Source organism: Larimichthys crocea, chromosome III (genome assembly GCF_000972845.2).
Source record: "Larimichthys crocea isolate SSNF chromosome III, L_crocea_2.0, whole genome shotgun sequence".
Classification (NCBI taxonomy): Eukaryota; Metazoa; Chordata; class Actinopteri; family Sciaenidae; genus Larimichthys; species Larimichthys crocea.
Genome location: NC_040013.1, coordinates 16,511,630 through 16,539,432, shown reverse-complemented (window position 1 = coordinate 16,539,432; position 27,803 = coordinate 16,511,630). Strand labels below are relative to the sequence as shown.

The following is a 27,803-nucleotide window of genomic DNA, read 5'->3' as shown; positions in this document are numbered from 1 at the left end:
CTTTGGTCCGATTGAGCTACTTTTAATACATAAGTTTAATTTGATCTGATTTAGAGTAAACTTTGGTGTACATTTGGCTTTCATTTCTTACTCTTTTAGGGTAGTTTCGTGTTCACACAGGACAAGTCTAGCCGGTGGGGGTGTTTTCTGTTTCAGGACGGGGCGGGGCTTGAATTCCAAAGTGGAGTGAGTTTCCTCCCGATACGTCACTCTGGGATAGGCTGCGAGCTATCGAGCAACCCTGTCAGTCAACGGGATCTCGGGCTGGTTACCTACGCGTCCTAGGGTGAGTGAAGAGAAGAAAAAAAACGTATTAAATTATTGTTTTATAGACTTATAATTAGTTTAGCTTACTCACGAAGCGCGAGCGTTTTTTTCCTTTTTTAAAAGTAGTGCCTTGCGCTCGCGACCAGCCGTTTGAAAGTTCTACGCGATGCTTCTGAGAACTACAACGGAAACTTTTGTCGTGAAGGCCTTGTTATTTTGTTGCAACAGGTCCGCGTCACGGCACACACGATAAACATTAGTGTGTTTTTATTTGTGGATGTTTTCCTTTTGGATTGAATTCATAAAATAACGTGTTTTTTTGTTTTTTTAATGCAGAACAGGACCCCCGAAACAGGAGAAAGTAGCCTTGCCCATCGCGGGTTTAGGCTCCAGGATTGAAGTGATCGCCAGTCCCGGAGCTTTCGTCGAAACTGCCAGTGGAAATTCATGCTGTTGTTGGTTAGCTAAATGCGGTACGAAGCTAAAATGATGCCGGTGAGTTCATGTTTTATTCACTCAGCTGCAAGTTTCAACCTTGTCCTGTGGCGTAATATTGCCCGTTTTTCGACACTATATCCACGCTGTGCTAAGCATTGGGAATCACCTGGACATTTAAATTGACGTGGCAAGTTGATGCGGCTGCTACTTTGTGCCAGTGCAGAGGCAGCCCAGGCGTGTGTTGTGAAGTTTAATAGCTGTGTGACAAGCTGTGTGTGTGTAAGAGAGATAGACTGTGTTTGCAAATAAATAACGTCATATATTTGCTTTGTGAGATATGTTTGCGCACATACACCTTACCTATTTTACCTTTTAAATATAGAGCAGACAATGTCCTCTGCGTCAAAATGTTGTGATCTAATGTCCAGGTTTGGGACAGTTGAGGTGTACCTGACTGTAATGTACTGTTTAATTCATTTTATGCAGTTGTACGCTTTGTTAGTGTATATACATCCATCCTGCTCCGATCACACAACAAGCAGGAGGCACCTGCCAAGTCTGGCTGGCACTAAACTCCTCTCTGGACTCTTGCCATGTCATCACCATCATCATCATTGAAGTCTATAGCTTTTGCTGCAGTACAAGGGTCTGTGTCTCAGCATCTTTCATGTGTGTAGAGAGCGCATCGGGGCTGTGGTCTGCATGAGTCAAAGAACCTTCACAACAAATTTAAATAAAAGTAGTTTTGTTGTTTTTTTTAATAAAAGTAATCGCAGTTTTGCTTCTCTGCTGTGACTTAGTAGGTTACTTGCTAGTAATGGAACAAAGTTTTAAAGAAGAATGTCATGGCAAATGGCTTCATTATTAATCGGTCGATCACAATTTCCCAGAACTCAAGCCGATGTGTTTACCTTGTTCGTTTTTATAATGATATAAATCAGAGAGAAGCTGCCTCATGCTTAAAAAGTTGGTACCGGAGAGAGTTTGGTTACTTAAATGATAAACCTGTTAGTGAAATAATCGCGTAATACACTAATCGCTTTGAAATCAATGCCATTTCAGCACTTTGTGCCAGGATGTTTAGTTTTAAGGGGAAGAGACAGTCACTATTGGTTGTTAGTACCGTGTTACTCAGTGTTTTTGTCTCAGTTTGTCTGCTTATGTGTCTTTGTGTAACCAATAAGAACACACATTTACACTTTGTTTACAGGGATGAAAAATACAGTGTTATCCTCTGTTTTAAATATACTCCGGTTCTGCGAATGCTCCTCTTCTCTGCTAAGACCCGTGCTTCCAGTAAAACGGCTTGATCAGGGAATTAATCATCTTACCTTTGGAGACAGAGTCGTCTTTGGATGACTCCTGTCTGGTGCATGACCTCAGTCTGCTACTAACACGTAATCATCTGTTATCACCAAACTCTGTTCTTCTGAACACCAACATAAATTTTCACCCCCACGTGTTTTTATACATGATCTGATTCTTTATAAGGTCGTATGTGAGGACTGCCCCCTTTATCCCGAGTCTGTCACCTGAGAATATATATGTGTGTTTGTTTTGAACGAGATACAGTGTCTGGTGTTCGCCTGATAAACACAAAATGGCCTCTATATAGCCATCTCTGATGGGAGGTATTGTCTTAGAAATAACACCCACAACCCATGACCCTGCTTGTACAGGCCAGGGGCTCGGGGGTAGTGAGAATGCAGTGTCGTAATTGCTGGCTGCGATGGTAAATAGGGGGTCACTGTTTCCTGAACACAATGAGCTGTAGGGACTCTTTAACAGTGTGTTGTCGAGAGCACATTGTATGCCTGTGTTGTGGCAGCAGCCTGATAAGGGATGCTCGTCATTTACCCCTGATTTACTGTTATCTCTCTGCTTAAACCAGGCATTTATTAACGCCGCATTAAGTCCACATTCTCTGCTTGGTTTATTAGTCCATATTTCATGTTGGTGTACTTTTTGTTGCTCTTGCAGCGTAAAAGAAAATATTTGATTATTGGATGGATTTCAAATGTTGCAGGGACATCACTTCCTCATTCCTTTCCCATGATACACGTTAGGTTGCTTTGTAGATTTTCAAGCAGATAAACGTTGTGTGTGCCCACATTATTAAGTTTTTCATTCTTTGCACATTTGTATCATGTCTCAGTCACACACCAGCAGATCTCAGTGTTGCCGGACTTGATGATGGTGGGAAAACGAGGTGATGTTCTGGGAAGCCTGATTTTGCTGCGTGTGTCAACAGAAACCTGAGTAGGCTTTTGCTGTAGCCGTCACAGACTTTGTGTTTTTACTCTGTGGGAGAGTATGTGGTGGTTACATAAGCAGACAGTCAGTGATAGCCAAGGACATTCAAGGGTAATATTTTCACTTTTTATGAAGGAGTATTGGCAGAAAAGAGTGGTGTAAAAAAAATAATAATAATAATTCAATTGTAAGCAAGTTGGGAGGTATGTTCTGTCTTCAGTAGTATTGTAACATTTGTACGCAAGGCTGATTTAGTCATCACAGGGCAGAACAAAGAATATTTGCTGAGAATAATTGATGATCTTTTAGAGAAGATAAATAATTGGTTTGGGTGCATACTGTTACACTGTGCAACTCACTAATGCTACAATACCAGCTTTACATTGGTCTAGTTTCTGGGAGGAAGCACTAGACTAGTGTCACTTGAGCAGGTATTGACGTACTCACACCTGTGAGCAGCCCAGATGAAAAGTGGAATTACACATTAAAGTGTTACAACTCCAGAAAGACCGCCCCCTTTTCAAGCAGCAAGGGCAACAAGGGCATTGTGACAGCATTGTCAAATGCTGAAACACGAATCTAGCCATGGGGAACAGGGGTGCCATGGTTCAGAAGTGTACCCAGGGTGGTCTGGAAATCAGCCAGGTTTGTGGCACTTTTTGACTAAATAGTTTCAGGAACTGAACTGAGGAACCAGTCAGGAATCTAAAGTTTCTTTAGTGCCATCCTGTTTGCACTTCTTCCACATCTGAAGGAGCCATCAAGATAAGGTAAATTAGACTGCAATCGGAAAGCAGTGGCTTTATTTAGTTGTTGTTGTTTTTTTTGCATGTGATGAGACAACAACACAGCTGTTACACCCCGTCTTTATCATTCACTGATGTTCCTCTGCGATATAGCTTTGCTGTCATTGACATTTAAGTGTTAGTAATCCCAATCAGAGCTAAATATAGACCCTGGTAAAAACATGGATAATGCTCCAGAGTCTCAAAAAAAGCTTCCTGGAAAAGGGATTTATCTACTCTGCCTCCTGCTTCAGGTCTCTTTTTGCATGAGAAAGATTAAACACCACATTTTCCTCTGAATGCCAGTTACTGCATATACCACATTTTGAAGCAGTACCTCTTGGCTTTTTCCAGTATGAGATAAGTGTTTTGCATTCAGCAAATTCCTATAAACTGTTTCCGCAATTCTGTGAACACTTCACTCTTTACTCTGTGAGTTATTTATTTATATAGCACTTTAAGTTAATTTAGTCCAGCTTCTGTTATCTGTTATGGCCTTCACTTGACTAGACCGCTGTAGCCTTGTTGTTTCTCTGAATGAATTTATCCAACTGTCAAGAGGGTTCTGAAAAAAAGATACATCCTCTCCCTCTCTGCTTCATTTTGCCTCGCCATTTCCCGTATCTCTCAGATAAGCACAAAGTAGGGACCGTCTCATCACGTAGACCAGCAATGGAAGTGTGTCGTGAGAGTGCAGATTATAAAGTGATAGGCTAAGTACTGCAGTGCAGACAGAGTGAAGAGGTTGTCCCGATCGAAGAGTCACAGCTTGCTGCAGCTTCGGTGTGTTTGTAAAACCTGCTTGTTTTTAAATGTTGCAGCTGAATGAGGCTACTGTGCATTCCGATTCCCCCTGCGTTCTCCCGTTTGTTGCCCCTGACCTTTTCTCCCTCACCCCCTCATCCCCCTAATGCGGTATAAAGAAAGCGAGAGAGAGTGAACAAGAGACGGAGAGGAATGATGCATAAAGCCATTGGGGAGTTTTCTGCTGCCTCGACTTTTTGAAGGACTGTTATGCTGGAACTGTGTCAACCCTTGAAGCCGTGGCAGAGAAAACCGAGACACACACACACACACACACAGAGGAAGATGATGCTGCAGTGTCTTACAAACTTGCTGTAATAAGATTCAGAGGTGACTCCCCCAACAAGACCTAGCTGATTTCATTCGCTTACCACAGCAATATCTATAATTGAAAGTGTGTGTGGACAGACGGTCCCGCAGCCCCTGAGGTGAGACCCTTCAGGCATGGTCAAAGATATGGCCCCTGTTGTCTTACCCCCCCTGTCACCCATGCCTTACCTCACCCATTATCCCAGTTGTCCCCTTAAAATATTATCAGATATTGTGTATAAGTGGTGCTCAATCCCAAACCCTATTTTATTAATCCTGTCTGCCTGACTTGATCTGACTTCATCCGTGCCCCTTCAAGGCACCGATGTCAATGATGAATAAAACTGTACTACCTTAATTGGTGTGTTTTACACAGCACTCTCAGATATTGTGCTCTTTTTATTATTTTGTTACTTGTTTCACCCACAAAAAATTAACATAATTCATTAATATTTATGGTTTTAACATTCACTCTTCAGCAGGAGGTTGTAATCAGGTCAAGCTGCGATCGTGATGACAATATAATATACACGGCTTTACAGGTTCTCTATTTGAGAGTCGTGTAACATTATAACAAATTGAAAACATATTTTATGTCATTTATTAGACAGTAGCAGCCTGTTTTGTTTCTCTGTATGCCCATGAATTACGTATGAAAGGACAACCTTTGCAATGACCGATTCAGACAGCAGGCTTCTTCACAACCTGCCACAACACTTTTTACTGGAGTTGAAATAGATGCAGTGAACGGTTACACAATCAGTGGATCAACAGAAAACTCATATCTGACAACTGAGTCATAAATTCAAGTTATTTCTTGTGTAACAATGTCAAACATTTTGTGGCTATCGCTTGTAAAAAGTTTGTTTTGTACCGTATTTTAGTTAGATTTAAAACTTTACATTCACAATTTGAGGTATGAGTTTGTCTTTTTATGAACAATGTGACATAAATAGTCTTAAGATTAATTATTCTTGCTGCTGCAGTTCCAGTTTGCACCAGAGCCTGTAGGAAAAATAAACACACTGGCAAGTTTACATTTTAAAAGAAAGAAAATCAATAACTTGCTGATGTTACAGAAAACATTAGTGAACATGTTTAATTTAACTAAGATAATAAATCATCTCCGATGTTGCTGTGGGTGTGTTTGTTTGTTTTTTTAGTCGTATTGACGTGAATTCCCAGTGACAGGATGGGCTTTCATTTGCTAGTTATCCTGATATTGCAGAGTAATTCAATTACAGTACAATCCCTTGTGTGGAAACTGCAGTGGCAGACAGTTTTGATCACTCTTAACTCAATATGTGACAAATTACATTTGGACAATCATCTTGAGAGATTAATGCAGTACAATTGACCCTGACAAGGAGAGAGTGAATTGTCAAGGTAGGACAGTTTGAAGTAACATCGCCAAAGGATCATTCATCTAACTCATTTAAAAGCTTTCTTCAACAACAATTTCCAACAATTTTCCTGCCAACTACTCTGTTTATGTTCACTACTTTATTGCTGTAGTGCGCATGTTCGTTATCTGAATGATCAGTGGGAGTGCCGCACACACACCGACGCAGCATTCCTTCCTGTAATTGGCTGCGGGTACGGTGTTGATCTTTAAACTCAAGTCATCTCAGAGTCCTCGCTCTAAACAACTGGAGAGGCTTGAAAAGCCTGTTCCCCTCAGGCCTGCAATCAATGGCATCTGCTTCAGGACCCCTCTGGTTTTAATAGGAGAAAGGATCCAAATTACACAGCGAAGGGCCAAATCAGCATCTTAATGGCGGTAGGCTTTAAAGCTGATATCTTCAGTATACAGTACATCTCAGAATAGCTCCAGACCCCCCTACAGGGACTGCAGCTAATTTAACTCCACATGGAACAGAGCCAATGGCAAAGAAATCTGTTTCCATAACCCAGAACAACATTTATAGCGTATCTTTGTATTTCCAAGTCTCTTTCTCGACCTCTCAGCCAGGGCAGGGCAGGTCAAGTACACACTGCCAGCTGCAGACACTCTCTTCCTCTTGATGTTTTCTTATTATGTGTCTGCCGGTTTGATGTTGCAGCCTTTAATCTCTGAGACACAAAATCATATCTGTGTTGCTGTGCAGATGTTCTTCAACGTGTGCCATTGACTCTCGAGATTGCGCAGTACCTAATTTTAACACTGAACAGTAAAACCTGGACTTTGGTTACCTAAAAGGTTATTCTGTCTTAAACATAGTGGCTGTAGCCTAGCTGCAAGCTATTAAGCTTACTATTGTAATGCTGGGCTAGTAGTCTGTTGAAAGGCTATATTTTTATTTAGGGGATTAACTTAATCCCTGAGATATAGCCACAATGACCAAGCCTCATAGCTGCTCTGTTCTGGCAATATCTGCAGCAAAGGCTGCAATGTTAACAGCCACATTTTTTTTTTTACGCTGGCCATAATTGTCAGTTTTCAATTCTGAGCTGTCACACCAGTCCCAGATCCTGGGAGATAGCTTTGACTTAGTTGATGCTGTGATGGAATTAGAAATCTATTGCTATAACAGTGAACCACAGAAGCAAAGGCAGCTCGTCCCCCCCCTCTCCTTCCCCGGGGCGATCTCTTTGCCCTGTCTCAGAGAGGAAGGAAGTGCAACTCAGCAGTTTCTCCTGTCATCTACGCTGATAGACACAAGGCCGGGCGTAGCACATTTTTGTCAAAACATTGTCACGTACGATCCAAATTGGTACCGCTCAGGTACCGCTCCCTGGTTGTGCGTAAGGTTACCTGAGGTGATACTTTCTGGTAAGCTGTGCTGCTGCCTATTTTGAAATGAGCCCATCAAGCAGTCATTGAGCTGTTTTAAGTTCACTCGCTGTTGTATCTATGAATATTTAATGAACTCTCAAGTTGTCTGGCTGAGTCAAAACAGGGCTCTCTTCTCACCCTGTCTGTCTAGGTAAGACCACTTACGGCAGTCTTTTTTTCCCCCACTTAATCAAGCTCGCAGAGGCTCTGCAGTAGGGCTGGACATGATGGAGTGAAGACTTTATCTCCTGTCTTCTTAAATGCAAAGTCATATGTGTTAATTCAGACAGCAGTGTTGTGTTTCATGACAAAAAGTGTTCCTAAAGCAATTTAGGATATGCAAAAATAATTAAATTTAGCCTCATTAGCTTAACTAATTATGTGTATATATATATGACACGTGTGCAATCTCCTAGCCCATACGCAGTGAACGCATGCATTAGGTGGATGAAGGTCAGCGGCAAAGTGCTAACTCATCCAGATCGGGGATTGGGTGGTGGTGGCCCTGGATCATTAACTTTAGTGCTGAGGAGAATTTGCCGTCAGTGTAGGGATTGCGACCCCCCCCCAAGACTCCGTTTCCCTCCCACCGGTGTTTCTGTCTTCTCACTTTTTTTCAGTCCTGCTCTCTTCCCACCCCCCACGCTCTGTTGTCTCTCTTTCACTCTCCAAATATTAACAGGGTCATTTGAATGTCCTACATTGCTGGGAAGTTGTGATGATGTCAGCTGCTCTGCGCTGATCTCTTAGTGGCATTTCTGCTAAAGGCAAGACAACAGGAAATTGACACCGGTTCTTTTTTAAGTAGCAGCTCTAACAGAGTCATTTATTATGTCAATTGATTCCAGTATAGTTCTCACCTACATGCCACAAACAATAAAACTATTCTAATTAGCAGGATCGGAAAAATCTTGTTTTTCTTTTGTTCTCCGGGGTGGTCTTGCACCACAGAGCTATTAGGTCTTCTGTGGAAGTGACGAACCCTGGGGGAAATGTCTGTTTACAGCTCTCTGTACGGTAGAATACTGACAATGATGACTCACTGCTGATTCACTCTATTGATGGGGATCTTTCATTTACATCCCTATGGAACAAACCGATTCAATCAGGTCCTCTGACTCAGACCACTACCCTTTGCTTCCACCCGTACCTCATCACCGAGACAAAACCAACCGTCTCTGGTTGTGTGTGTGTTGCTAAGGAGATTTCCAGAGGAAACGTGTCACCTGCCCACTCACTCATTGAGCTTCATGTGAAGAAGAAAAGGGGAATAAAGCCACTTAACTTTAAGGCTGTTGTGCTTTTGCTCACTGCACCCCACAGTTCAAAAGCAGCACAAATACTTTTGTTTTTGCACCACGGCTGCAGCTGCTCTGCATGCGTGCCGCCCCCCCACCCCCCCAAGCCCTTTGTGCTTTTGACCCCACTGACCTGATGTTCCCACCATTGCCCCTGCAGACATTCACAGCAGCGTGCTGAGAATAGAAAAACCCGACGGTCTTACCTGAAGGTTTAGTAAATAAGTAGTATTTTAACAATTATACACTTTCCAGGCTATTCTAGTTCTCATGCTGCTGCTGTCCTATTGGAGTCGCCATGAAGACATCGCACCAAGACCTGCGGCTTAAACAGAAATTCTCATTGCGTTCAAGTAGTGTCATGCCCAATGACACCCACGTTATAACATTGGTTTTATGATGGCTTTATCAAAGCTCTCACCGCTAACGTGTGATCAGATTACAGAGAGCTGCGTATTCCAACACGACCCTAAAAGCCTCTTTAGCATACATCTGTATATGATTACACAGAGACAGGCTTTCAGGTTTACTGTCAGTGTTTGTAGAGTAACACATCGGCAGAATATAACATTTCACTCACTAATGTGTATTTATAAGTTAAAAAAAGTCTGTGATGGCTTTAGTTTGACATACGTTATTTTTTTAAACTGGACTAAGTATAGCATAAGTATTGAGAAAATTTGATATTTTTATATGTTTAAGTAGCTGTCATAGTTTTAAGTTTTAATGGCTCCATTTTTGGATGCTTGCTGTTGGACAGCTCAATTTTCTGTACAGCTCAAGTTGCTGAAGGCTTTCACATTCCACTTCTATCAGTGACAGCTTCATTGAGATAGTCCATTTTCTTTCTAAACCAGTCTCTGCCATCTGTCAGTCACACACTGACATACAAATCCAGTGTCTCCAGAGTCCTCAGTGGTCTCCCTCTTTAGAGTGCTTTGCAAGGACATTTAGTGTGTGTGTGTGTGTGTGTAGAGGGATCACAGTGGTGACAACACTAGTTAGCGGTTAGATGGCGTGGGGTTAAATGGAGTTCTGAAAGCAGGACTCTGATTTCTCTGTTGACACAGAGGAATGAGGGCTGGGAAACAGATACTGCCGTCTGTAGGCCCTTTCAGACATGCACCGCTTTGCATTTATGTGACAGCAATTTAAAATGTCGGCGCACGCCTTGTACCACCTTCTTAGATCACTGCTCAGTATCTTTCATAAATTAGGAACCATGAAAGAGCTTTCAATGATACTCTAATTAATAGTTTCTCCACTTTCCAATGTACGTTCATATCAGCTGTGTGGATGAATAAGTGAATATCCAGCAAATCAGTGTGACATGTGAACAAATAGGAATTAAACCTCATTCAATGTCAGATATCATAAAACAGGCAGCAGAGTCTCTCTCTAATAACTGAAATAAACGATTAAACTGATCTGAAAATGTACCAGTAGTTTTACTCTTTCGTTAGAAGTGGTAGTCACGATGATCATTAAGGCAAGTCTTAAAAATGCACCAGTGTTGCAGCCTTAGAAACGAGAGAGAACACTCTTCTTCCTTTCTGTCGTTACATCTTGAACTCATCGCTGTTCTCTCTTTTGCACACCAGGTGCCAAATATAACACACATACATACACACTGAACCATGGGGAAATAAGACCCCAATTACAGAGAATTATGATGTTCACTCTGTTTCCACCAAGGCCACCAGGATACTTTATCTTGTGTCGTTATCTAACTTTATCTGCCTCTCTCTCCCTCCCTCCCTCCTCCTGTCCCCAGATGTTCCTGACAGTATACCTCAGTAACAATGACCAGCATTTTACTGAGGTTCCCGTTACCCCGGAGACACTGTGCCGGGACGTGGTGGAGTTGTGCAAGGAGCCGGGGGAGACAGACTGCCACCTGTCCGAGATGTGGCGCGGATCTGGTGAGTGACGGTGCCAGTTCAACCCAGTGTTATCCTTATCCATCTACACGCAATGAACAATGTTTTTCAGTCACATGCTGTTTTGTTTATGGAGTATGGCTGTATGCCAAGGGACAGGAGACACTGTGCAATTTTGTCTTCCTTTTAATTAGAAGGAAATGGCTTTTCTGGAGTCGATCATATATGGAGATTAGCTGTGTGGTCAACTGCTTGGTCTTTTCGAAGGGCTTATTTCTTTTGGGTCTGCAATGCAAATGAAGCGAAGCCTATAATCCCTGTTACAAACACAAGCACCCAGACAGCTCCCATCTCTCAGGTGGGAGCGGTGGGGGTGGAGGCGGTGGGGGTTGAGCTTTCAAGCTTTCCCCATTTTCCCCCATCTCTCAGCGTCACAAGGTATTCAGAATCAAAACTCAAGGAGCCAGGCTTCGTGGCTGTTTCCATGGTGATGCTGTGTTTGAGTACTTCCACAAGTAGTCTGAAAAGAGGCTGCTAACTGCTGAAAAGATTCTCATTTGCAGCCATTTCTCACTACAGACTCACTGCTGACTCGCCTTCAAAACACAGCGGTGGCATTTTGCATTAAACTGAGATGTAAGGCTATTAAAGCCCTAAATATTACAGTTATTACTGATTTATTCTGCTGCCATGCTACTATAATAAATCTGTTTCATTGACCTCTATTTGAATGTAATGTGTCAGTCCATTTGTGTAATGAAATGGTCTTGAGCAGGTGAAGGAAATGTCTGAGAAATGGCTGATGAGCCCTTTGGCTCAATACCAGCCAGAATAATTGACAACACATCACACTTGTTTTCCCTGAGGTCATTGCTCGGAAAGATCAACTTGATACAGATGGCGCTGATGATGCTGGTTGGACAGGATTCACAACGCATCACATGCACATTAACCTACATTGGTATTGTCACAGGTTTTAACCCTTCTAGGCTTAAACTAATTCGACTTCTTGTAGTATTGACTTTCTGGGTGTGTTTTTACCGCACACCTCAGCGCTGACGTGTTGTAATGTATTACATCTGCAGAGCGAGCCGTAGGTGACGGGGAGAGGATGTTGGACGTGCTCCAACGATGGGGACAACACAGGGCAGAGGTGCGCTTCTTTCTGCGTCACAATCGAGCTCCTAGCAGGGAATCGGGTAAGTGTCCATCTCCAACATACAGCCCGACGACATACAAGCAAGAGTTTCTGAGGTCACTTTTTCTCACATATGGGTCACGGGCTCAAAAGACATTTGACGCTAACATGGTGAACTCCAAAAATGCCTACAGCCTCTAAACATACACTTACCTCCGGCGTTAAGCATTTATAAAAGAGAGGTTTACATTTACAACAGCCTGTTTTAAGAATGAACCAGGTCACCTCTCCTCTTCCACTACTACTCTTAAGGCTGCCTTTTTCCAGGAAAGGGTTTTATATTAGCATGCGTCAAATCCTCAAACAAGCCTTATTTAGCCGTACTGTCTGAGACTAGGCTGAGTGCAGGGTGTCACAGTCGCATCGTCATAAGCCTGTTAGTTTTCAGTTTTCTTAGGAACACAGAAAACTATAATAGTATTTTGGTCGTGCGCTATCCTCTCAGCCCCCAAGTTGCATAACTAAGCCCTTTTACCCCTCACAGCTTGAGTCTGGCCCAGGGATTACGTTCCTGTTTTCCCTTCCTGTTATCTTAGCCTGCTCTTGTTTTCCCACACAGTTCTGCTCAGTCCTTGCAACGCAGTTCTGCATTAACGTTTTCTGTGAGGACGGGTACCTTTTGTCACCTGTTTTGTGGTGTGTGTGTGTTTTTTTTTAATGGAAATGCTGTTGTACTCAGTTCTGCCTGTAGTTTTGACTCAGGTAAATGTTCCTGATGCTGCACAGGCATCTTTCTTTTTACCACGTCAGAGGACAAAATGTTTTCTCTCCAGAATTGAGTTAGCTAAGTAATCTCTCGCTAAATGTCATAATGTCCCTTATTGAGGCTTAACATGATGTTCTGTTCAGACTAACACTTAACCAGTGCATGTGTTTAACGTGGACACTGTATGTCAAGGGTCATCTAAAACCATTATACAAGCTAAAGGGCTTTGGTCATGGGCCAAGGCTTTAAGGATGGGATCTGGATTGCAAGACCCCCCACCTCCCAGCTGTCAAATGCCAGTAGCATGATTGGACATGAGTGCATTTATGTACACATGCAGGCACGTACACACACATTTGTGGGACCCACCACCAGACGATTATGTATTAGGTTAAATCCTGAGATTATTGCAAGTCACACAGAGCACTGATCCCAGTTGTTCCAGCTCCCCAGAAGAGCTAAGATCATTCAGCACTAGCCAGTCAGTTTTGCCTAGCTTTCTACTAATCTAAACCCTGTGCTGCAGCAAGTCTAGAGAAAGCCTGAGGTGTGTACCTTTTGTTTGTCAGAGTGTTAGTGACAGGCAACAAGGCACGGGGAAGTTCCAGTCATTTTTCACAGCTGTCTGTAAAGTGCAGTAGTTTGCTTAGTTTGCAGTTTCTTGGTTTTCGACTGAACTGACGGAGTCGCTTTAGATGAAGTTCTACTGTAGATTGTGATGTCTACTGTCATGTTCGCAGGAGGGTCAAGAGGCTCAGAGCCGAAGAGGAACGGAGTGAAGGGTCCTCCGGACAGAAGAATGGAGAATGGGGTGAGTTCTGAAGTTTTCTCTTTAGACAATTTGAAATATCTTCAGCAGGATGCTGAAAAAAACTAGTCAGTAAAAGAGATATAGCCTCATGAAATATTCAGTCAAATATTTTATTTAAACATCTTTGAAACTTTAATATTTATAGGGTTTTTGTTTGTGCATACTGCCAAAAGTGTTGCATATGTTAACCTATGACTTTTATTTTCTATTTTTAATTTAAGAAGAATGAAAGCCCTGGACTGTTCTCACTTAGAGAGGTTTTTTACTGCACCTAAGCAGAATAACATTATAATATCACCAACAAGACATTTCACTTGTACTATTTAATTCAGTTCAAGGCCGTTTATATAATTATTATGTTGTGAATGTTAGTCGTTAATGCGATTTATCCCTGACCAGGTGGCAACACCCCGCATGGACATGACACTGGCCGAACTACAAGAGATGGCTGCTAGACAACAGCAACAGATTGAAGCTCAACAACAGCTCCTCGCTTCCAAGGTACATAAAGGAGAAGTTCAAAATGAAAGGGGAGATGGGGATGCTGCATACGGGGGATGAAGAGGTTAAGTGGTGAAGATGAAAGTCAGAAAAGAAAAGCTAGAATAATGGAGCAAGATTAAAGAGGGTGTTATTAGGAGAAAGTGGGGAGATGATGCACAAAACAACGGTACTAAAACAAGTCTTAAAATGAAGTCTATGAAAGTTGTGATAGACAGGTGAGATGAATTGTGGATGGCTGCAGGTGTAGTGTTTTAGAATTTGAGAAGCCTGAGACAGCTGCATGTTTTGGATTCTCACTGAGCAAGACTCATCTGGTATTTGAAGATCTCTTTTGTCTTGCTTCGGACTTGTTTCTTACTTTGCTCATGATTTATTGGTGATAGCGGGAAAGACAGAAAACTGCTGTGATATCATTAAATTATTGGCTGACCATTTTACCTCTTCTGCATTTTTTGGGTTATTTTTGATGTACCTTTTTAAAATGTTTCTGTTCTGCTGCATATGCTGTGTGCTATATACTATATTAATACAACTTAAGAAAAACTTGTGCCTTGCTCTTTGTGGCCCTGCTTAAATATGCCCTGCAGGCTGTAGACTTAACAGTTTTATGTATATTGTATGCCGGAGGATAATATAACAAGCCAAGAAAAAATATGTGAAGCGGTCACGTACACAAGTCAAGTACGAAACCGGCATTACAATCAAACACACATCACATGAGCAGCTCTGGATAGACACTCTGTTGTTCTCTTAGAACCTGTTTGCTAGAGCTCTGTCATGAGTTCAAGATTGACTATTGATTTTGAAAGTTTTAGACTGTTTGACTCCACAGAATGTTTTCTTTACCCTTATTTAACTAGACATGCTGATATAAAATGTGACAAGAACACACTCATAAATGAAGGTTAAGGGATGTGTTTGTTTGATTACGTTACTGACCTATGCACCGTGTTCCCTATTGTTCCTCAAGGAGCAGCGGCTGCGCTACTTGAAGCAGCAGGAGCAGCGTCAGCAGCAACAGGCCTCTGAGCAGGAGAAGCTTCAACGCCTCCGAGAGAACATCGAGAACCAGGAAACTCGGCTCAAGAAGGTCCGGGCCCTCAAGGGCCAGGTGGAGCAGAAGCGCCTCAGCAATGGTAAACTAGGTAAGCTCAAGGACTTGACGCATGATTTGATTTTAATACACTGGGACACTGTCTTTCTTTGACTTCCTGACTTCATGATATTCTCACCTACCTGTCTCTCATCATCTTCACTTTCTCTACCTATTGTTCCCTCTCTCCACCTCCCATTCCTCCTCATCTCTCTCCAGTGGAGGAAATAGAGCAGATGAACAACCTGTTCCAGCAGAAGCAGAGAGAACTTGTGATGGCTGCATCCAAGGTGGAAGAGCTCAATCGACAGCTGGAATTGCTCAAAAATGGCAAAATGGACAACTTCAATGACAACCAGAGCTCTGTGGCTGAACTAGATCGTCTCTACAAGGAGCTACAGGTGTGCAGAAATAAAATTTACTAAATTAAGTACACCAAAAAAGAAGACATATTCAAATTAGTAGTTTTAAATTAGCACAAATGTTCCAAACCATCTCTCCTTCTTGCTGGTCAGCTGAGGAACAAACTCAACCAGGATCAAAACTCGAAGTTGCAGCAGCAGAGAGAGAGTCTGAACAAGCGCAACCTGGAGGTGGTTTCAATGGATAAACGGATCAGTGAGCTCAGAGATCGGCTGTGGAAGAAGAAGGCAGCACTGCAGCAGAAGGAGAACTTGCCTGTAAGTATGATCACACCACAACATTATAAAAACATTCACAGAACCTCCTCGCATATCATATAACCATATACCTTTTTATATTTTGTGAATGGTGTTTACTTAGCTTTAATTGTTATTGTAACTGTCAAAATTTGTCAGGTTGTTATTATTCATATCTGCAAATAAGTGTTGGACATGGTTTTGATCAGAGCTCCCCCTAGTGGCCTCATAATAAAGGCTGTTTGTATCTCTTTCTACCTCCGGAAGCCTGAGATCCCCTGGCATTCAGAGCTCACCCATGCCAACGTAAGGCCCCTTAACCTATCTTCTGTGTGGGAAAACCTAGGGACCCCCTCACTCGAAGGAGTCAACTCCTGTCCGTCTTTTTCTTCGAACCTTTGCTCCCTCTCTCTGAGATAACTGGTGGGGATTGATCGTTGTTTTGATCATGTCACAGAGTTGCATCCAGTTTACACAAAGTTTACACTCCCACTCCTTCACTAAGCTGTGAAACAACTCCTGAAGATGAGCGAGGAGTAATAAGCACAGGCTGACAGGCAGGAATGTCAGGGGAGATGCTATCTTTTCTGGCTGCACTCCTGACAGAAACAGGAAAAGGCGAATAAACAATTCACTGTAGGCAAACAGCCTACTTCCTGAAAAACACATTTCATAATAAAATACATGACAAGATTCAACACCTAGTACTAATCAACGAGCTGAATAATGCAGTCTTTGTTCAAGCTCTAATGACTGTTAAGGTTTTGGCCCGAGTTTGCTGCCTGGTGTCTCCATGCTCCTCTGCTCCTCTCTTCCCTTTCCAGGAGTTGTTTTGAACACAGGTTGCCATGGGACTGTATATAAGAGTCAACAGACTGTGAGGAAGGGACATAAACATACTCACTGCTTGAGTTTGAATGCTTGCGTAGGGAGAGCAAGGACATAAGGGTGACCAAAACAAAAACATGGTGATTGGGTGATGGATGATTTTATGTTTTCACCCTCGTAAATAACACACGTCATTTTACTCTGTCCTCTATGCAGTAATTCCTTTAATTATGTTTTCATCTCAGACATAATTAGGGTGTTTCATTGGCCTCCATTATTAACTTTCTTCCTTCGAATCAAATTAACATTCAACCAATTAACCACAAAAAAAGTTTGTTTTTTATGATTTAATGCTGATTCATAAATTTGTATTCTGTGCCATCAAAAATGTTTTTCTGTGTTGTAGATACAAAAACCTCTCTAGTATGCAGCATATGTAATGTATAAGTGACCTACAAATTAGATCATAAATTATTAATGTTGAAACGTCCTTCTGAAGCTTTGCTGGAAATCATTTAGATACATGAACAACTTGCACCCTAATCTAACTTTACTGAAGCCCAACTTTTAATGTCCTGACATTTATAATAAAGTAGGAACAGAACAGAGAAAGGTGTGTGTGTGTGTGTGTGTGTGTGTGTGTGTGTGTGTGTGTGTGTGTGTGTGTGTGTGTGTGTGTGTGTGTGTGTGTGTGTGTTTTAGAGATGAAGGCCTGAATAGACTCTAGTGAGGAGGGGATTTACCCACATCCTGCCTGGAATCATAATGAGTAGGCCTTTTTCACACCAGTACAAAGACACTCCATCCAAGCTGCTCTCTCCTCCAACCAAACAGCAAATGTCTGGCTGACATCACCCAACAAGCACGTATCAGTGCCATACTGACTGAAGAGAGGTAGTCTGAGAGCTGCCAGCCTAGCGTCATCCCAGGAAGCACTCAGAAAAGGCTCGTTTCAGATTAGAAATAAAAGGGGATTATTTGGTATTTTGAACTGCTGTTGCATGTTTGTGCTTTTTGTTTTTTCAAGAATGGATATCCTGGTAAAGAGAGGGCTTCAAAAGACACACAACTTCAGGTAACTAAACTAGTATTGGAGCTGAACATATGTGTTTCTTTTCTTCTTGGACTGATCTCTAAGTATGACTTGGCAAGTCAGATTTCATTAGTTCTTCTTTTTGTTTTGTTTTTTTATTCAGACCCAAACACAGTGAGCCATGTTCATCTTGTTTCAGATGGACAGCTTGTCATAACGTCATCAGCTGTAGGACACGTTTTTGTCCAGGGTTGAGCTATATTTTGAAAGACGGTTAACTTAACCAAGGTTGTAGTGAAAGTTAATGTCTGTTGGTTGGGTTTGGAAAGCATAAAGGCATTTCATTTCTTGAGTACAATGTTGTATCTATGACAGTGTTACTGTCGTTTGACTTCAACTAAGTGTCAAATTAAGCTAATGGATTTAAGAGGTACTATGTGTGTGGACTCACCAGTCCAAGGTGGGAAGCCCATATCCATCGTAGCTGCTTTAAAATAAGTATAAATTAAAACCACACGATGTTCCATTGCAACATGTTTTCTAAAAAGCTTTTATAACAGTAGTGTTTTCTTGAACTAATACAGTTATTCAGTAGTAACTAAAACTAAATACCAGTTTGAGTTCATAAGATACCCATGTCGGTTTGTCATTCCAACGTTTTGGCCCAGGATAAAATATCCCAAATACTGTTTGTTGCCAGTATATTAGAAATATAGATATTCACAGATATTTATATATTAGGATTCAGAGAATGAATCACTTGAATCACTTTGATCCCCTACCTATCATCAAGCTCCACCAGCAGGTCTGCGTTCCACTTCATGGCAGTAAGCCTCAGTGAGTGTTTCACTGTAATGACCACCCACAGGTCAGACTGCGCAACAATCTTAGAGTTCGTTTTGATTTGAGTAACCACATGGCCAGCTCTAGTGCCACCTTCAAACCTACATTTTTACCCCTCTTGTTTAAAGGATCTAAGAATGTTAAATTTGTCTCACCACTTTTCACCCATCATCCTTTTTTGTTTTTGAGCTGCTAAAGACTTTTTTAGTGTCGTTGATTAGTGCCTCACTATTAACAAACATTTAAGCATGCTTTCTGTGATACTCAATCTTAATATCGTGTTTTTGGTATCATTATCAAAACATCAGATAAAGTTTTTGTTACCATTTTGTTATCTCTATATATTTGTGTCTGGATACTGTATCTCTCTCTCTGCTGTCTACAGTGATACAAGATATTTTAGATTAATCTCATTGACCGTTGCTGCTCTTTTTCTCCTCTATTCTTTCACTGTACAGGTGCCCACTGATGGCCAAGCTGGACAGCAGTCAGGTCCGTCTCGTGTGGCAGCGGTTGGCCCATACATCCAGTCATCCACCATGCCTCGGGGCCCAGTAAGGCACGACATGCTTGTGAAACCAGCTTACCCAGACGGCACTGCCACCCTACCATCCAACAACCCGCAGAGCAAGGCCGGCACAGGTGAGCAGTCAGAGACCGCACACTGTCTGCAGCCTTTGACCCTTTTAATTCAACTTTTTCCTTTCTGACCATCACTTAGAACTCCACTGGGGCTCACTTGGCAGCAGGCCCTCACTTTGTCCCTTTTGTCATTTAATATAGAATTTATTCAGCTGAATAGATTGTGTAAATGGAAACTACGAGGAATTCTCAGTTACTGTTCCCTGTGTTTCTTTGTGTATGTCGCCATGGAGTTAAGTATGTTTTTATTTTTTAAATTAAAATGTGATAAGACTGTCCTGCTTCCAGCAGGAGCAGAGGAGTCTGGGACACCGGCTGGTTGCGATGTCACTCTGAGCTCAGAAGGTAGTTAGTTACCTCGTGGATGGTGTGTTGTGACCTATTACTGCTGAGCCTCAACATCACAATCTTTTTCCGCTCTCCTGACCTTCTGTGAAAAGCTTAGATGTTCTGTATAATACGTTTTGCAGTGAGTGAAACTGTGTTCTTATTGCCATGGTGTGTCTCTTTATACCACTGTTCCTCTCAGCTCACACTGCACTAGGCTTAGCTGTGTTTAGGGAGTTATTTATACACGAGCAAACTCAGATGTTTTAAATGACTGCTCACTGTAGGTCGGTGTGGTCTCTTCTGCTTGGTTCTTATTCATGGCCTTGTAATCAGAACAATCAATTGGTGAGCACTAATTTACAGAGACATTTAGAGAGACACAGCATGCTTGATATAAAAGTTAGCTTTATAGAGTAGCTTCTTCGCACTCCATAACATAAACCAAATAAATTATTTTTAAACTCTTATTGCACCAGCACTCCCCCTTTGGACTGCAGAAGTACATGTGCTTAGTTATGGAGGGGAACAAAGTCTGGACAAACACATGCCGGATCAGAGCAACATCTTACATTTAAAGATGTTCTCTGCACTGTCCTATACACAGTAATTCTTTCTCACACACTCCATCTCCATACGGTCTCTCTTTGCTTTAAATCAGTCCCCCAGTGGATAGTAGGCCAGCAGTGTGCTTCAGGTTATTAAAAATTAATGATCTGACACCAAAATTAGTCATTACAAAACAACAGCAGAAAGAAACTCCCTCTTTCCCTCTTTCACCTCCTCATCCGCACATGTTTTTCCTATTTAAAGAGATTCCACATACAGGAAGTAAAAGTAACAGGCTTTTCACAGTCTGTCATGATGTTGCACGCAATTATTTCTGCATGCTGAGTTGATTTGCAGTATGTGAAGAAGAGAGATAGAGATGGGCGGAGATGCAGAGGATTGTGCTTTTAGTGTACACCCAGTTCTCAGTTCCTCTCTAGCAGGGACGTTCTGCATATTTTCAGGCAGGCTCCTGGGGGTCTGTGCTAGTCTCTGTGTGGCCCCTCAGGGGGGCCCTTGCCCGGGTCCAGCCAACAGCATGTCTGGAGCAAAGGGAGATCTGGAGCTCTAAGGCTACTTTGTTTTTCTTGTCTTTCGAATGCATCTTCCTCAGAAGCCATGTTCTTGCTTAAGCCTCTGAAAGAGCTGCGGGCTAAGAGAAAAGGTACACACTCGTGTTTGTGTGCGTGCATGTGTGTTTTTCAGCAGCTTCGTTTCGATGTGTTTATTTTTTTCGCGAGAGTGATTCTCACTGACAAAGTTGGAAAGCTGAGATATTTTGATCATTTCTTAGCAGGTCTGTTTGCTTGTTTTGCTGCTGTTTGTTAAAGCGTGTCTGAGCTTTCCCCTCAGTTATTTTTTCTGCTGCTCTAAATGGGTCAGTTGGAACAAACACATAACCTTCAGCTGAACTGACATCCTGTGTGTATTCTGACCAACCCAATCAGATCTTGTTCACAAAATCTGTAAGTTGGTGTATTTGTACAACACCTCTTGATGGGGAGCATTTAACTAGAGTCTTCGGGTATCGCAATGGGTCATCATGTTTTACCATTTCGAAATGTGATGCTCATCTTGCTAGTTGCAAGAGACCGATTCTTTTGTGGCTCATCTGACGGTGAGTGTCTGTGGACATGCATTGCCACTGGCTGGGACAAAACACAACAAATCTACTGTTCTTCTGTCAGAATGATTGTTTGCTCTGTGACTCTACCACACATAAGAAGACACAGCTATGAGCATTGTGTTTATCTGTGTTTATTGTTGTATTTGTGGTACATCCTAACATTTAAACACTCCCTGTCTCTATTTTCTTTTTCTTCTCTGCCTCGCTTTTCCTGTGGGTCCTCCAGGTCTTCAGCCGTCTAAGCTGGCAGATTGGAGCCCTTCAGGTCCAGAATCCAACACCAACGGTCATGTTTCAGCTTCAACACTGCCACGAATGACCTCTCACTCCCACTCTACCACAGAGCAAGGTAAGAGACGTGCATGCATGCAGCATTTCTAAAGAAACTTCGCTGCAAATTACTTTCAATAACTGTGAAGACAAGCTTCCAAAGAGGCTTTTGTTTGGTGTTTGAATCACACTGTCTGAACATGAGACAAAACTGATTACTGCCATGTGGTCTGTGGTTAGATGAGACGGAACTGAAGAGGGACAAGAAGGTGCGTCCATTTTCCATGTTTGAGCCAACGGAGGCTCCTGCCACTTCCCTCCGCAAAAACCAGAGCAGTGATGACCTGGTCAGGGACGCTCAGGTGAGAAGGAACAAAACTAGGATAAAATCAGATTTTCTTTTTTTTTTTTTTTTTTTGGCTGGTATTCACCACAGCGTCTAATTAATCTCTCTCTCCTCTCATCTTTCCAGTCTGCTCCCAAGGCTCCAGTCAAGGTGCCTCCTCCTGTACCCACCAAACCGAAAGGCCCAGGTGTCATGCCCTATGGCAAAGCAGGTCTCAATACCGGCACCTTCCCTAAAGCCAAGCCCCAGAGCCAGCAGCCCCAGGCTGCCCAGGGCCGCAGCCCCCTCCCTCCTTCACAGAGCCAGACACTCCCCTTACCCTCCAAGCAGGACACTCCACCTGCAGCCACAGTACGGCCCTTCACTCCAGAGCTGCCATCCTCCAAAGACTCCAGCCTGAGTAAGCCTCAGACCTTAGCGGCCAGCTCCATTTACTCCATGTACACACAGCAACCTGGCGCAGGAAAGCCTTTCCAGCCTGGTATACAGGGCGCTCTCAACAGATCTCAGAGCCGCTCCAATGGATTTATAAGTGGTAAGAATACCCACCTTTTAAATTTACTGCCTGAACTGTGTTGCTCTGCTGAAACAAATCCTTTTTTGGGTTCCAGGATATTAAACTCAATAGTAGTAGTCTGTCTGAGCATGAACACATCCTCTCTTTGTTCTTAGTCTCTACATTTACTGATTAATATAACCTGAGAGGATCATGTCTTATAGAAAGCTTCGGTTACACAGTGCATTTAGATAGATTACATGTAGAAATAGGACACATTTTGAATTAAACATAAATCCACTGGAACACACAAAATCAAAGAGTATCTGTACACATGCCAGTCTTTGAGGTTTAGATCAGCCTCTGACGTAAATATACTTTTTAGTAGAATGAAATCTGAAGACTAATGCTGGGTTAAAATAACAAAAAAACATCAAATCTAAACATTGAGTAAGAAAGGTACTGTCTTGTGTCACTCACTGTGTATGCTCAAGGTAAACCTGCCCTGCTGCTGCTGTCTTACATACTCAACAAGAAAATATTCACACACCACTGACCAGAGGAGCAGCTAGAGAGGCTAAGCCATCTGTTACATCTTACATCATTCTCTTTACAAACAGAATTACAGGCAACTGTACCTGCTTTGAATGTGCAGGATCTCTCATGTAATTCACACACACTCTATGAAATGAATAGAATATTATTTTATAATACATTTAAGAGAAACAGGATGAAAATGATGGTGTAAATAGGTGTACTAAGTCTTAATTGGCATAGAAGAAGTCCAGTATAAGTATAATGTACTAGTAATGCATTATAAAGTTATTTAGACTGACATGGTGTTTCGTGTATAAAAGAAAAATAGTGATTTCATCATGGCCAGTAGTTGGTTATGTCTGTGTGCAGCGTATAATGTTTGATAGCTTAAGTTCGAAGATTTCCAGAACAGTATTTCAAGTCCATCTATTATCAATGTTCCCATCAGATGAACATTCTTGACCAGTGTTGCCTTGAAGCAGGAATTCATATTTAATACAAAAACGTCTCCTAACAGCAGGTTTCTGATAGCAAAAAACCACAAGCAGTATCTTGGGCTGCAGTAATGTGGCTCATTGTCATTAAAAAATCAGACCAAGAAAGCAGTTTTGGGATAAAGAACAAAGATTATTAAGATGAGGTTTTAAAAGGGGTATTGGTATTTAAACCAATAGGTCTTCACTCTTGTTTCTTGTATTTGTTTGTAGTGTACGGTAAACCAGTGATCCCAGGTGGAGGATCCCCACATCCAGAGAACCCGTACCTGGACCGCCGCTCTCCTGCCCTAGAATCTGAGGTAGACCACAGTGGAGCCAACAACATGGGTCCCAGCCAGTCCGAGGGCCCTCCACCAGAAACTGAGCGCATCCCTCGACCCCTCAGCCCAACCAAGCTGCTTCCCTTCATTTCCAACCCCTACAGGCATCAGAGTGATGGTGATCTGGAAGCCCTAAGAAAGAAGCTCTACAACGCCCCGAGGCCCCTGAAGAAACGCAGCTCCATCACTGAACCAGAGGGTCCTGCAGGGCCCAACATTCAGAAACTCCTCTACCAGAAGACCACACTGGCAGCTATGGAGACCACTGTGACTACACCAAGCACTCCCACCTACGCTGGTGAAGCAGAGAAGGCAGCGGAGGGATCACAGGGGCCACATGTTCAAAGCCCCCTGAGTGGCGCAGAGAACCACCCATCGGAGACAGGACAGACTCTGGAGGGAGGCCCGCTCTCATCTCACATCCCAAGTGCTAATGTCCCCACTCCAGCCCCCGCTGAACAGACCAAACCACCTTCATTCGTCATCCCAGAGATTGAGCAAATTATCCCCCCTCCTCCTCCATCCCACCCAGCCCCCAGGCCAGATGACGCCCTTTTCCCACCACCACCCCCTGTTGGCATGGAGGACGCAATGCCCAACATGCCTCCTCCACCTCCAGAAGGCTTTTTGGAGGAGTTCCCCCCCTACCCGCCACCCCCATACCCCAGCGGAGCAGAGCAGGACAGCTTGGGAGAGGACACCTTTAACATGAAGGCACCTGAGGTCACAGGCCAGGTCACTCTGCCACCGGTATGACTCACCGTCTTAAACTGCTGAATCATAATTATTATGTGGCTCTCAGTTGTGTTGTTTGTGGCTTTAAAGATCAGAGTGCACGGTATAGATTTCCCTTGTTTGCCTTTGTGCTACATGTGTTTTTAAATCCCCTCACATGTCTGCTTGTTAGTTTCTCAGGAGCAGATCATACATTTAGTGCATATTCTACCTTTTAATGACCCGATCCGATGTTACATCATCAAATAATCCCCATCAAGTACTTCTATTGTTCCTGGAGAAATGCACCTTATTCTGCTTACACTAAGCGGATACCCTCCCCGTTTTAGCCCTATTTGCATGCCCCCTGTGTTGAAAATAAACACCAGTTTACATGTTCTTGTTGTTAATCTCTTAATGAAACCCTTTAAGTGGGTTTCATGGTGAGGCAGCAGGTTTTACCCCTAAAAAGCAAACCAATAACCCATTTTCCCCCTCGGTTCCCTCCTTTTGTAACGTCCATTTCAGACCCATTTGGTTGCATAATCAAGGTTTTAGAGAAATGAATGTGTTTCTCACTGCTTGAGCTTGTAAACTGGATTAGTGATGCGCGTAGAGCTGGAAAATAAGTCCCTCCCCTGCTCTCTCCGTCCAGATTGAACACAACAGAGAGCAAATGCTTTCAGCTCAGCAGGGACAGACGTCAGGATGAGACTGTGTAGTCTCATTTACATTCCTCTTCTTTGTGTCGTGGCTGTTTTAAGATCATTTTTGTGATGCACCATCATGATTGTGTCTTCAGGGAAAGAGGACCAACTTGCGCAAACCTGGCTCTGAACGCATCGATCACGGCATGAGGGTGAAGTTCAACCCGCTGGCTCTGCTGTTGGACTCGTCTCTGGAGGGAGAGTTTGACTTGGTCCAGAGAATCATCTACGAAGTAAGACTCCTCAAGACACATTTGCGATCTTTGTTAGTACTGTACCATAGATTATAAATATTTAAGATTATTGATGTATATTTCTGTGTGTCTCCCTAGGTGGAGGATCCCAGTCAACCCAACGATGAAGGCATCACTGCTCTACACAATGCTGTCTGTGCTGGACATACAGAGATTGTCAAGTTTCTGGTTCAGTTTGGCGTCAATGTCAACGCTGCTGACAGTGATGGCTGGTAAGTTCAAGCTCACCGCTGAGATGGTTCATGTTGGATTCTTGGATCAGAGCCTGGAGCCTGGATTCTATATGTTTGATTGATTTCATGAAAATCCATCCAGTCATCACATTCAGTCTTTAGCTGTCGGTGTTGTCCTTCACACTTCTCATCACCCTCTCCCTTTTCCTCTGTTCTTGCCATCTCTTCCTTTTCCTTTCCCACTTGTAACACAGGACGCCTCTTCACTGTGCTGCATCCTGCAACAATGTGCAAGTGTGCAAGTTCCTTGTGGAGTCCGGTGCGGCAGTGTTTGCTATGACCTACAGCGACATGCAGACTGCTGCTGATAAATGTGAGGAGATGGAGGAAGGCTACACCCAGTGCTCTCAGTTCCTCTACGGTCAGTGAAAGCTACTTTGAATTGTTTTTAATGTACATTATGCTTGAAATCTTTTTGTGCTGATTTTTTTATTTTTATTTAAATTTTAATTGATCCACAGGTGTGCAAGAGAAGATGGGCATCATGAATAGGGGGGTGGTCTACGGTCTTTGGGACTACAATAGCGAAAACCCTGATGAGCTGTCGTTCCGCGAGGGCGACTGTATGACCATCATCCGTAGAGAGGACGAGGACGAGATTGAATGGTGGTGGGCACGCATGGGCGACACCGATGGTTACATTCCCCGCAACCTCCTTGGGGTGAGTCATGAGTCACTAAAACTGAAACAACAAGAAACCGTAACAAGTGTTAAGTGAACGTTGTCTCGCAGGTAATATTACATACGACTGCAGCTTTTGCGGTCAAACAGAAGATTTAGAGTCCCAAAGGTTCGACTGAACAGACTGCTGAGCTCTTGTTACTCAAGCTGTTGAGCTGAGTTTGGGTAGGAATCCTGTGTGCACTGAGTTTTAAAGGGAGTGATTAAACTGCAGTCACTCATTCGTGATGTTTGGTTAATTTATGTGTTTTGTTATTTATGTGAAACTGTGCATGTCTTCAGTGTATTAAATTAAAAATAAATAAATAATGATAATAAAGTTTAAGTAGAGGCCTTTATGTACAAATGCATTGTTGACATGTCGTCTTGTTGTCTCTAACAGCTCTACCCCAGAATAAAGCCAAGACAGAGGAGCCTGGCTTAAAACACAAAGATCCCTGCTGCACATTCCAGCCTGCCAGAACTTTCCAAAACACACACACGCACACACACACAGGCTTTAACAGACGGGGGAAGAGAAGGACATTGCTGAAATGAAGAGACAAGGACAGACCAAACAATATGAAGGATCAACTCTGAACTCTGGCACTTTTTCTGTATCTACAACAGAGGGATTCTCCCTCTTCTTTTGCTTTTCCAGGCCACACTGTGTACTGTGTACTTAAGACACTATTGCTGTTGTTTTTCCTTTTATTCCACTGTTTTGGTTGTTTTTGTAATTAGTGTCTGAAACTATTTCTAAACGGACAGAAACTCAAATGGTGGGATATAAATAGAACAAGCAGTATTTTTATTGCTGGAAAGTGATTTTTACACTTTTGAATAGTCTTTTAAAACTTGTTGTCCGGGCCTTCAGTTGTTTTCTAACACAGCGCTACATCACATGAGGTGAATGAGTGGATGATGATGATGCTTTTGAAATGCTCTATAACCATGACAATCTTTTGGGGGCTTGTTTCTCGTCATCTGTGTTGAGTGACTGTGCCTCTGTATAACTGCACTGGAGGTGTAAAGTTTCAGTTCTGACCACCGCTGTTCTGACTAAACAAAATGAAATGACAGGTGGGAAACCGGTGATGAAGCTTTCGATTGATCTATTGCTGTTCATTCTGTGGTCTATGATACCCACAAAGCCAGTCTGCTTCCCTGCGTTGGCACATGGTTGAGATGCCACGGATACTGTGTATGCATGTATTTTTGTCACAGATACTAGTGAACTGCTACTGTAGCGTTGATCTTGTTGTGAAAATGGACTTTCAAATTCTCAAGAGGCCCTTTGACAAAGGAGAGGTCATGCAATATGACTAATATTTTATTACAGCCATTCCATGACAATACAGTAATGTTAGGAGGCAAGAAGAAACCTTGACTTTTTGTAGTAATCAGTAAGACACAATATCTTGTAAAGTCAGACAATTTCTAAATCAAATTAAAAAAATACAAATAAAAAAGGATATAACTCCTACAATATGAGTTCCCAAAACTCAGCTCCTCACACATCTCTGTGAATGCAGATATTTATTTTTGTTACTTTTTTTTCTTTAGCCCTTTTATCAGGACTATAACCACAAATGTACTGTAGTATTTCAGACATTTACAATAAAACACTTTGTACTCGG

At 42.6% G+C, this 27,803-nt stretch overlaps 1 protein-coding gene across 4 annotated transcripts; it reads left to right on the top strand.

Moving 5' to 3' along the window:
• The first annotated feature begins 170 nt into the window (after positions 1–170).
• Positions 171–27,803, top strand: tp53bp2a (tumor protein p53 binding protein, 2a). Of its 4 annotated transcripts, none has more exons than XM_010744995.3 (21): positions 171–286; positions 604–762; positions 10,705–10,852; positions 11,896–12,009; positions 13,455–13,525; positions 13,925–14,026; positions 15,000–15,174; positions 15,342–15,523; positions 15,638–15,802; positions 16,049–16,087; positions 17,637–17,684; positions 18,944–19,127; positions 21,356–21,478; positions 21,640–21,761; positions 21,872–22,280; positions 23,486–24,345; positions 25,112–25,249; positions 25,349–25,482; positions 25,698–25,864; positions 25,965–26,164; positions 26,567–27,803. In XM_010744995.3, the coding sequence occupies exons 2-21, from the start codon at positions 736–738 to the stop codon at positions 26,606–26,608; spliced, it is 3,450 nt and encodes a 1,149-aa protein (XP_010743297.3). In that variant the 5' UTR covers positions 171–286; positions 604–735; the 3' UTR covers positions 26,609–27,803. The 4 variants fall into 4 exon arrangements, with proteins under 4 accessions (XP_010743297.3, XP_010743305.3, XP_010743315.3 ...); XM_027277523.1 differs by lacking the exon at positions 171–286 and adding an exon at positions 339–495; XM_010745003.3 differs by lacking the exon at positions 16,049–16,087.